General features: G+C 42.1%; 1 protein-coding gene across 2 annotated transcripts; it reads right to left on the bottom strand.

The window, feature by feature from the left end:
- Window positions 1-2,400: 2,400 nt before the first annotated feature.
- LOC147893653 (uncharacterized) lies at window positions 2,401-7,267 on the bottom strand. 2 transcript variants are annotated; one of them, XM_087385841.1, is made up of 10 exons: window positions 7,189-7,267; window positions 6,883-7,135; window positions 5,920-6,000; window positions 5,727-5,815; window positions 5,457-5,531; window positions 5,321-5,382; window positions 5,174-5,227; window positions 4,884-5,069; window positions 4,680-4,775; window positions 2,401-2,958 (listed from the first exon to the last, which is right to left on the bottom strand). In XM_087385841.1, exons 2-10 carry the CDS (start codon window positions 7,003-7,005, stop codon window positions 2,915-2,917), a joined length of 810 nt encoding a protein of 269 aa, XP_087241967.1. In that variant the 5' UTR covers window positions 7,006-7,135; window positions 7,189-7,267; the 3' UTR covers window positions 2,401-2,914. The 2 variants fall into 2 exon arrangements, with proteins under 2 accessions (XP_087241967.1, XP_087241966.1); XM_087385840.1 differs by having other exon boundaries at window positions 4,680-5,069.
- Window positions 7,268-10,087: the final 2,820 nt, after the last annotated feature.

Genomic DNA, 10,087 nt, shown 5'->3' with positions numbered 1-10,087 from the left:
AAGACTTGTACAATAATAAGTGTATGGACTAAGGATTGTTCCCATGTAGTATTTTGAGCTTTAGCCAACGTCAGCGAGACATCAATGGTATGCGGACAAGTAAGAACAACACCCACACTGAGGGAAATGAAGTTGGTAGAATCTAGCCAATTTAGGAGCAAAATGGTTTTGAAGCTGGGTTTGGATGACCGACAGCATAGAACGGGAATAGTAGATGGCCCTCAACAGCAGAGAGCATGAGGAGTGAGAAGACCCCACCATGTACACAAAGAGATGGCATTTGACTATTATGTTAAAACTAGGAGTGAGCTAGTCCTTAAATTGCGCAAGGTATGCCAAGGAGCTAGCTATGGAAGGGCACTCAAGGTGGGTACACGAAGACTTCGAGAATTTGTCAATAGAAAGCTAGGATTTAGAGTCCTTGAATCTATGTGTGACGTGAGCGATGAGCAAGACAATCGACCAGTTAGAGTGCAAAGGCAAGATGCATAGAATGTCACCTAACCAAAGGCAAGCCTCAAGCAAGCCCTAAGAGCAAGGGAGACAGTGTAGGACCCAAGCCTACCCAAGATTATATTGAACTTCAAGCCCCAAATCATGATAGGATTCCGATTGAGAGCAATACATGTGACAAGAGCCATGATATTCCGAGTCTAGGTGACCATTTGACAACTAGAGGTGCAACCGGCTCGAGGAAATCGAGATGCGTTCACTCGAGGACATGGTGGCAGACAAAAGGCAAGAAGACGAAGCCTAGGAGTGAAGCATGTCCAAAAAGATGACTACGAGCTAAGTCGAGTCCCGAGCATGGGCCAAATGGCCACACAACACGTGCAAAGCAAAGTTTGGAGTCCCGAACGAGGCAAGTTGCAATGATCAAGACCAAGGACACCCAAGGTAATGCCAAATTCAGTTCATCTCATCAAAGTAAAATTCCAAGACTTCAAGGGGACTGAGGAAGAAGACACTTATAATCTACAAGTTCACAACATCAATGGGGCACTGACCGAGGAAGAGTAGATGAACTATTTTTTGTGTACCTTGGTCGCTACTACCCAGAGATGGTTCAATCAACTTTTGCTTGGCTACTTCACAGAGTGGAAGCACATGTCCAAGACATTTGGAGAAGATTCAGGTAGGTAATCATTAAGGAAGATATCTAAACCAATTTAGTGACTTTGAGTAGAAAAAGGATGAGCCCATTAAGGATTTCATTATGCATACGTGGGCTCTCGTCAAATCAATTGGGTACATCATGGGATGATAAATCCATACGCGTCTGGCTGAGTATCGACTAGCATATGGGTTTACATTCAGTCCAGATTGTTGGCCCAACCAAGATGTATGAAGTGCACCTAAAACAAACTATTTCCTTGGAGAAAGGTGGTGCAGCAAAATCCAAGCTGAAGAAGCAAAGCAAGGAAGATGACCCCTCAATATCAACAAATAGAGACAAAGTTAAGTCCAAGCTTAAGGACTTGCAATAATGCAATAATGGTGAAAGTTACTATGTTGGCTAACAAGGGTCTGCAAGCAGCCTTTCTATGATTATTTCTTGATTGTGTCAGTTCGCAAGCAATACCACTATTGGCTTTCTTTGCCATCACCTAGCCAAAACATAGGTATCTACCCAGTGTGGAGCATGATAAGTGATTGAGTAGCTACTTGCACTTTGAAAATTGATTATACTCATGTAATGTATTCCTATGATGACAACTCATTGACCATCAATATTACTAGATTTAGCACTAGTGAGGTAAATTAAATGGTCCACTGATTCCTAAAGATGTATCCCTTCGATATGAAAATCAACAATTAAATTGCATCCACCACCTCAGGCGATGAGAAAAGTTAACATAACTTAAAAGGTTGGTGTACAAAAAATTGAGACAGACCCATCCTAGTAGTTACTGTTTCATCACAAGCCCTTTACTGCCTGCTTCAACCCATGTGATCCCTTGCAAAGGCCACTTGTTGACACTTAACAACACATGCAAGTCTAAGGCCAAACAAGTCAGCATTTGTTTCGTTATGTCTCTTGTGAGGACTTCAAAACTAATATTACAGGCCCCACTACTACAGCCCTTCACTGAGCTTATTCTTTGAATTGCTTCACTGAATTCAATCATTTCTTCCCTCCAGCTTCTTTCTTCGTATATTGTCTACCAGTCTTTTATTAAAAAACAGTAATCAAGCTAGAAAATTGGCATACAAAAGACAGGCTCAGTCACTCACAATTGATTGCTGCTTGATTGATGACAAAAGCTGCCCAACGTACGTGCATATGTGCGTGTGTTGCTGCCGGGGAGAGAAGGGGGGGGGAGGGGGGGGAGCTGAAGAGAACAAAACTATAGTAACTTTTTACCCAGTTCTTAAATATGCTATGCTTAGGTTGTTCAACGTAATCTTATGCTTAACTTGTCAACCACTGGGTTGGGAAAAAAGGGAATGAGCATTGCCAATCCTTGTATATACATACTATTTGCTTGCAACGCTAGGTTGTAGCCAGGGCCCCAGTATAAAAAGGCTTAATCTTAAACCATACATAACCTTGTGCTTTCTGCTTCCTCAAACAGAAATCACTCTAGGAATTTCATTATATGAGTCCTTTCCATAACTTTGACTTTTCCTTAAACTCATGTACACATCACCTTGTAATGACTCAAAGCTTCTGTCAAACAAGAACAGAATTTGAGAGTGTACTGTAAGTGTTGTAGGTGATAAGCAAAGAACTGCTTCAGGGGTCACCTTTTGGACACCCATGCGTAATACTTTTACCAGACAAAATCTTACAGTAAAACAAGCAAAGTAATACTACAGCAGTTGTAGCCATCTCAATACATCCTTGTTCAGTAAGATACAACTAGCACCGCACCACTGCGACCAAGATTCACCTCAAGATGACCCTTCACCCTCATCTGCCTCTGCCTCTGACTCTTCCTCCAGCCCAACCACGACCTGCAGAAATGGCATACACATTTGAATCAAGCTTCATTCTGTGAATTGATAATGCAACGGGCATGCATAAAGCAAGACTACCAGCTAGACCCATTACCCACAGAAGACAAACGAAGGAGCAGAGGGAAAACACTTCAATCTGTAAATCAATAATGCAACACACTAATGTGCCCTTCAGCTTTCTTACTGAACCTATCTGCAGAGCAAACTCCACGGGAAAACCTTCAGAAAATCAGTATCATGGCTAACAAAACACATTTACAGGTCCTCTGATGTCGCTTGCTGATGAAAAGACATGAAAGATCAGGCAGTTTACTTGCTTGGGATATTCTAAAACTTCAATGACCAAAAAAATTTCCAGAATCCTCCATCTCAGAGATCTACTTTATCTACATACGTAGCATAACCTTTAAAACGTTGTGTACTGTTGGCTACACATGGACATCTCTACAATGGGATTCAGATAGTCGTTACACACATCCGTGTATCAGCATATTAAAAACACCCCAGTGGTAAAGAACGGAACCAGCCATAGTCGCACAACACAGTCAGCTCTACTTGCAGACGCCTTACAATGTGCATGTTCTGTCACATATTCCTGCGAAGTCGAAATTGGATCTGTTCAAACCAACTATACACAGGTTCCTCGCTTACATACCTGAGAAATTGTAACTCACCATTGAAATAAGAGCAATCACACATAGCCACTGATTTATACCCTGTACACTGACATGCCAGTAGCTTTGCAAGCAAGAACATGTACTATCATGAAGAACATGACAGACAGTGGCAGTTTTTCATGGCTCCAGTAAAATATCCAGTAGGACTTACACAGCACTGACCCACTTCCTCAAATGCACGCATAACCAGAACGGTATCCCCCCACAGCGATCGAGTAGACGGAGCTGTAAGTGGCTTGAAAATATAAAGTATCATTCACAACCACAAGATTACTCAGCAGCATCATACGCACAATAATAGGTCTGCCAAATTCCAGTATACACGAGGCAGAAGTAGGTAGTTTTATTCGTAACAGGTCTGCCAAAGTCCAGTATACATGAGGCAGAAGCAGGGAAGTATCATGCTCCACAAAAAACAGAGCTCTATAGGATATGGGTGCAGAAAAATCAAACGCTGAAGGAATCCTTATACATCCAAACTATATATCCCAAAGAACACACACAACATGCCTAAACTCATCATGTGTAACATAACTGTAGGTGCCAGTTTTAGCCTCTGCATGAAATCTTAGAAAGCATTGATCCCAGCACCCATAGCAGGGACTACATACTATGCCCACCTGCTCTTCATCCAAACAGTGAGCTACATCAGCTTAGGAAGACAACTTTCATCGGATGCAGAGAGTTCTAAGGTAAAAAGTATGACAAGTCAGTGACTGTAATTTGGAACGTGCATCTCTACTGATACAAGGGAAAAACATTAAAAGATGGCATGAGCAATGTTTGCTTACTACAAATAGCACTCACAAGCAGAAAGTTAGCATGTCTGTTCTGTCGTGGGTAAATTGCTATACTATTGAAAATCAATGTGAAACAAATTGCTAGATTGTCAAGAAACTTTTCCTAAATATAACAATCCAACCGAGGAGATGTCATTCATTCAAACTTGAACGTGATGTGTCAGCACTGTCATGAAGTATTGCAAAGCAAAGGCTACACATGATTCTAAAGCACATAGAGTTTCAATGGAAAGTCAATTACCTCGTCCCCGAGGAGCCATATCCCTGACACCATAACCACCATCATTGTATCTGCCTGTGTCAGCCTGTGGGAAACCATCGCTGTACCCTCTTCCACCTCCACCATCACTGTACCCTCTTCCACCTCCACCATATCCTCGACCCCTCCCACGGTCATTGTATCTACCTGTGTCTGCCTGGAAACCATCACTGTACGCTCTTCCACCACCACTGTAGCCTCGACCCCTTCCACCATCATTGTATCTGCCTGTGTCCCCCTGCATGAAGCCATCACTGTACCCTCTTCCACCTCCACGGTATCCTTGACTCCTTCCACGACTTCGACCTCTTCCGCGATTCCCATTTTCATCCGCAATGTTGTAGTAAGCACCAACAGCAGCAGTCACATTGCCTTCATAAAACAAAAGACATCAACAGCTCATAGGGTGGTCAAGCATACATCAAGCATATATGCTTCTATGCATCCTGCCATTAATGTTTAGCCACAGTACCCACCTCTACCTCTGCCTTGACCACGGCCACTAACACGACCTCTTCCCCGAGCCCCACCTGAGATGAAAGCATACAAAACCAGATAGGAGACGTGCACAAACATGAACATAGACAGCTTTCAAAACATGAATATCATATTAAATAACTCACCTCCTTCATAGTCAAAATCAGTTATTGCCTGACCCCGTTTTACCGGCAGCGGTGGTTGATACCTGAATTGCAATACCATGAATTGCCAATAATACAATATGAGGATGATCAAACCACCTAGTTGTTTGTTACTTACCCGCTAGATGATGCATCAAGCTCCCTTTTAGAGAGTGTGATTGTGATCATGGAAACATGTCGGGTCGTCTCAAGACTGCCATAAATAAACTGTAAAGAAAGTCAGGCACTTTCAAAGTGATAGAACCAACAGAATGCTCTTCACTTTGAACCAACAGAATGCTCGGTGCTTCCTCTAGAATAAGATGTCAATAATAATGAGCCTATTACCCATGGACAAGCTTAAACACATGCTGGAAAATTACAGAGGCATGTCATAGCAGTTGCTTACGGCAAAAGACCTTCTTCAAGGGGCTCCCACATGTCCGTGATGTCTGTTGAGCTTAGGACAATATTTTGGTACAAGCCTGCAATTCTTTTCTGAATGCTTTCCCAATCAGCAATGAGATACACTTGGAATAACCCTTGCCTAATTGCAAGCAGAACATTGCATTAAAAAAGATTACTTCAGATATTGTCTGTACCTTGATTATTTCTGTTATCATCACTGCCTTGTTTATTGCTCGTCCCATAGCCTTGAGGACAACTTCAGTTATCCTTCTATCCTACAACTCAAAAGGAAAAGAAGAGACTATTGAATCTGCAAGATAAGTACACTTATTTCCACCCTCTTAAGTAAATATAGCAAGAGCATCAAAACCTTATGCAAAGAAGGGTATGTTCTCTTAGCCTAATCTTCTCACTTAATACCTCAGCACCATCATAAAAGTTCACATGGCTGCCTTTCCAAGCATTCTTGCTCGGCCTTCCTATTTTGGAATGTCAAAACAGGATGCTGACAGGGCCTCCTGGTGTTTCTATACCAGAGGGCATTGCATGTGTGTAGGGCCTAGATGGGAGTTTACCAAGCTTAGAGTCCATGAAGCTGCAGGGTCTAGATGACAGGACATCAAGCTCAAAGATGTTTTCCTTCCTAGTGGACAGCTCAATTAACTGTCTTATAATAAACTTATGCTCGCTGCCTTTGCTCTTGCGTTACTTAAGCCGTCAACCGCAACGGGAAAACAGGTGCGCAATGAGGGATAAACACCTCTGGAAGTGTAAATGTCAAGCATGTATCGACGATGTATTAAGAGCTTAGGGCACCTTTTATCGCAGGAATGCGAGGGTAACTATGGTACAACTCTCCATCGAAAAGGTGAGAGGAGGTAGCTACACAGCAGCAAGTGCGCAAGATTGAAACGACTGCGGCATGCCAAGAACACCGAGTGGAACGGACGTCCCAGTTTTGACTATTCTAGGCTGACGGTGGCCGCTTTTCTGGAGTCAATTCTGTTATAGCTCCACAGAAACGGGCAAGATTACATGTACCAAGAACAAACGCACCGGTTAAGTTACCCCTCCCAAGGTCTTTGCGAGCCGAACAGTCATGGCAAGCGATCGAAAAGCTTAAATCAGGTACGATGCATGCAACGGAGGGGAGGTACCTGCAAGAGACTTGAGGCGTAGGTGATGTAATTGCGCATCTTGCCCTGAGTGGTGATGCGGACCTCATTTTCACTGATGGAAGACTCGGGCCGAGGTTTATCAACTCGCTGGTATCTATCCATTGCAGCAGCGGCAGCTGTGATCGAGTTCGATGGCAGCTTGAGAGTGCAGCGGAGATTGATGAAGAAGCAAAGAAACGATCAAGAAAAGGCGAATCAAAGTAGCAAAGATGAGAAATGAAGAAATGAAGGGCTTACCAGCACAAATGCTTCTTCAGAATCCTAGCAGCATTTCTTGAAAAACACACAAATGCTCCAAGTCTTTAGGGTTTTTTTTTTTCAATCCTATATTCTAATCTTGACTCACACGTAATGGCCTTAAAACTTCTCCCCGGTCCTTTCACGTTTGGCCCTCGCCCCTCTCCTCTCCTTTGGTTGTGTACATAGTCTTCCATTCACATCGCCCGCCCGTCTCGCCCATAAAAAACAGTTGGGGACCGATCGCCTTCGTCTTCCCACTTCGACCAATGCCACCACTTTTGTAAAAAAAGCTGGAGAAGGAGGCCCTGCCCACTTGGACTAATGGAAAACATGGGTCTCGACTTGTTTCTCCAGAGCAGTTGTTGGCATGTTCCCACTTGGTCCTCTACTCGGGTCACTCCACCTATGCAAGAAATTGCGAGCTTTTCATTCCATACACCACCCGCCCAACCACCCATTGAAAAAAGTTGGGAGGGCCATCGTGTCCCACTAGGACCAATGGAGAACGTGGGTCCGGCCCTGTTTCTCCCAAAACGTTGTCTAGCATGTAGAGGCCGCTACCCACCCGCTCGGGCGCTTGGATCCCTCAAAATGTGCAAAGTGGAGATCACACTCTCACTGCCTGACACGATGAGGCTCATAAATTAAATGCAAGCTTTTTGAAAATATCTTATCTACGAGGTGGTGTGAACAAGACACCTGCCCGTCCTCCTCTCTTCTTTAACGGGCGGGCAAGTGGTCTGAACCCACCCTTACAAGCAAAGAAATTGCCTTGATAGAAACGTTTTGCCCTTCGAAAGTTCAACCTGGCCACCTCCTAGCGTTATAGCATGGATTTGTGTGCTACACATTGTGTTTTTTGAACTCGGGTTTTTCCCTTCTCTCCAATCCCTAAGTATTAGACATACATAATCCCTTGGTTGATAAATTGACTACTTGTACAGCCCTCAACCAAAAAGATGATGAATCTCTCAATGATTACATAGCCAAACTCAAGCACTTGAATGCAAGATGCAAACCCAATGAGAGGATGAGTAATGCACAATTGTTACCATGATTCTTGTTAGGGTTAGGGGACTCCAAATTTCATGACCATTGATTTGCCATGAATCTCACATCATTCAAGTTACGTAGTACGCCGACCATACAATTGAGTGGCAAGATGATGGAGAAGTCTTCTAAGGAAATATTATGTCATCGGGATTGGGAATACACCCATGCTTCTAAGGCATCCGCTTTAGGTAGGGCCAACGAGGAGAGTGTAGGGTCAAAGGAAATGAATATGGAGGAGTTGGATACCAACTTATTCAATCAATTGAGCCAACAGTGGAAGACAGGCACAGGGAAAGAGGCTCCCTCAAACCCTCCTCTATTCCCTCAAAGAGATTTGGTATGGTGTGTCATATGCAAACAATATCATGCTAGTGTGAAATGCCTACAAATGTGACCCTGACTAAACCTATAATGTGCACATTATGCGAGGTTGGGAAATCATGAAAGAGATCAATGTCGTTCATCCAAAGAGCCCCAACCTTAGCACATATCCATCAAGACAACCACGGGCCCAAATGGACCCAATATCCCTTACAAAACATCAAGGGTAATATAAAACTCATGTTCCCCTATTTCAATCCCCTAACAGTCAAGTACGTGAATTGAAAAATAGCACAAGTTAGTACACACATAAAGATCCACATATATTTTGTGAATGTATGTGTATGTGTATGTGCATGTTCATATATCTTTCAAAAAATGAATTCTATGATTTAATATGTATAGTTAAATAGTGTGTGTGTGTGTGTTTGGATTAAAGTGTCCCATCAATAATTGAGCCATACAATTAATTCCATCAATTAGATAAAAAGTTAAAAAAGAGAAAAATATAAGGAAAAAATGCTTGAGACATCTAAGTTGAAAAATGCAACTAGAGTTTGCAAAATTTTGATCAAAATTAAGAATTTTTAATAATATTGGGTTTGACAAACATAATATTGAAAAAAGATAACAAATCCTCCGGCACCACCATCCAAACAAACAAGGTGTTAGAACATCATAGTTACGTTTGGGTAGACAAGTAATGCCTATTTTCCCCGGCTTGTTATCGCTTTACCTAGGAATATAGACAACCATATGGATTCTTAGATAATTAAAAAAACAATTTAGCCACAAGTGAAGTTTAAGTCACAAGTGGAGTAAGGAGTGAATGAGTGCATGGGTTAAGAAGGGATTGGATGAGGTATGGGATGATTAGTGGGCTTGGTATGTGGTGTGGTTTTAAAAAAATATAAAGGAAAGATTTCACGGGGGTACATAAAAGAATAATTCATAGTTAGGAAAGTATTCATGTGTGTGTGTGTGTGTGTGTGTGTGTGTGTAAATATTGTGTGTGTGTGTTTGTCCTATCAAACATCTATCCTACTATACTACTGGACCAGTTTTCAAAGTCAAAGTAAATCAAATGCAAACATCTACTATTGCCCTTTTCAAACAACTAGTGAGAGTAGTCTGTTAATAACCAACCTCTCAATACCACATAAGTGAGAATAATCCATATCATACCATTCCTCTTAATAATGTGTCAAAATAGGAGTCAATTATTATACTCGCATTTAAGTCAATACATTGCAAAAACTACAACGATATTGATGATTAGTCTCCAATAGAGAGTTCAATTATATTTAGCAGTACTTGGAGAAAATCCATTGTAGAGTGCTCCTCGAAGTTGCCAATACTGTGTCTTCATGCCTTAGATTTTCTAATGCAAACTTGATGGAGAGGTATGCCGACTCACCTGGCGCCATCACAACATAATGAAAGTTAGAACATTTCACTCATGCTGTGGAAGCTAGGCTTCAATGCTAGCACATAGTTGTTATCCATGTCACTCTAACTAGATTAGCATTAAACAAATCCTGGCATTCTCAAATTTCAACGGCAATTACAA

The sequence above is a fragment of the Dipteris shenzhenensis genome, chromosome 15 (assembly GCF_047967505.1).
Source record: "Dipteris shenzhenensis isolate YYH24624 ecotype China chromosome 15, Dip_SZ_1.0, whole genome shotgun sequence".
Taxonomy (NCBI): Eukaryota; Viridiplantae; Streptophyta; class Polypodiopsida; order Gleicheniales; family Dipteridaceae; genus Dipteris; species Dipteris shenzhenensis.
This window is presented reverse-complemented; position numbering and strand designations above follow the sequence as displayed.

Coding starts and splice junctions, on each gene's coding strand:
- LOC147893653 (XM_087385840.1), bottom strand. CDS start 7,005: ATGGATAGATACCAGCGAGTTGATAAACCTCGGCCCGAGTCTTCCATC. Junction 6,001..6,882: donor ACGCCTCAAGTCTCTTGCAG/GTACCTCCCCTC, acceptor TTTGAGTTGTAG/GATAGAAGGATAACTGAAGT. Junction 2,959..4,679: donor TATGGCTCCTCGGGGACGAG/GTAATTGACTTT, acceptor CCATTTCTGCAG/GTCGTGGTTGGGCTGGAGGA.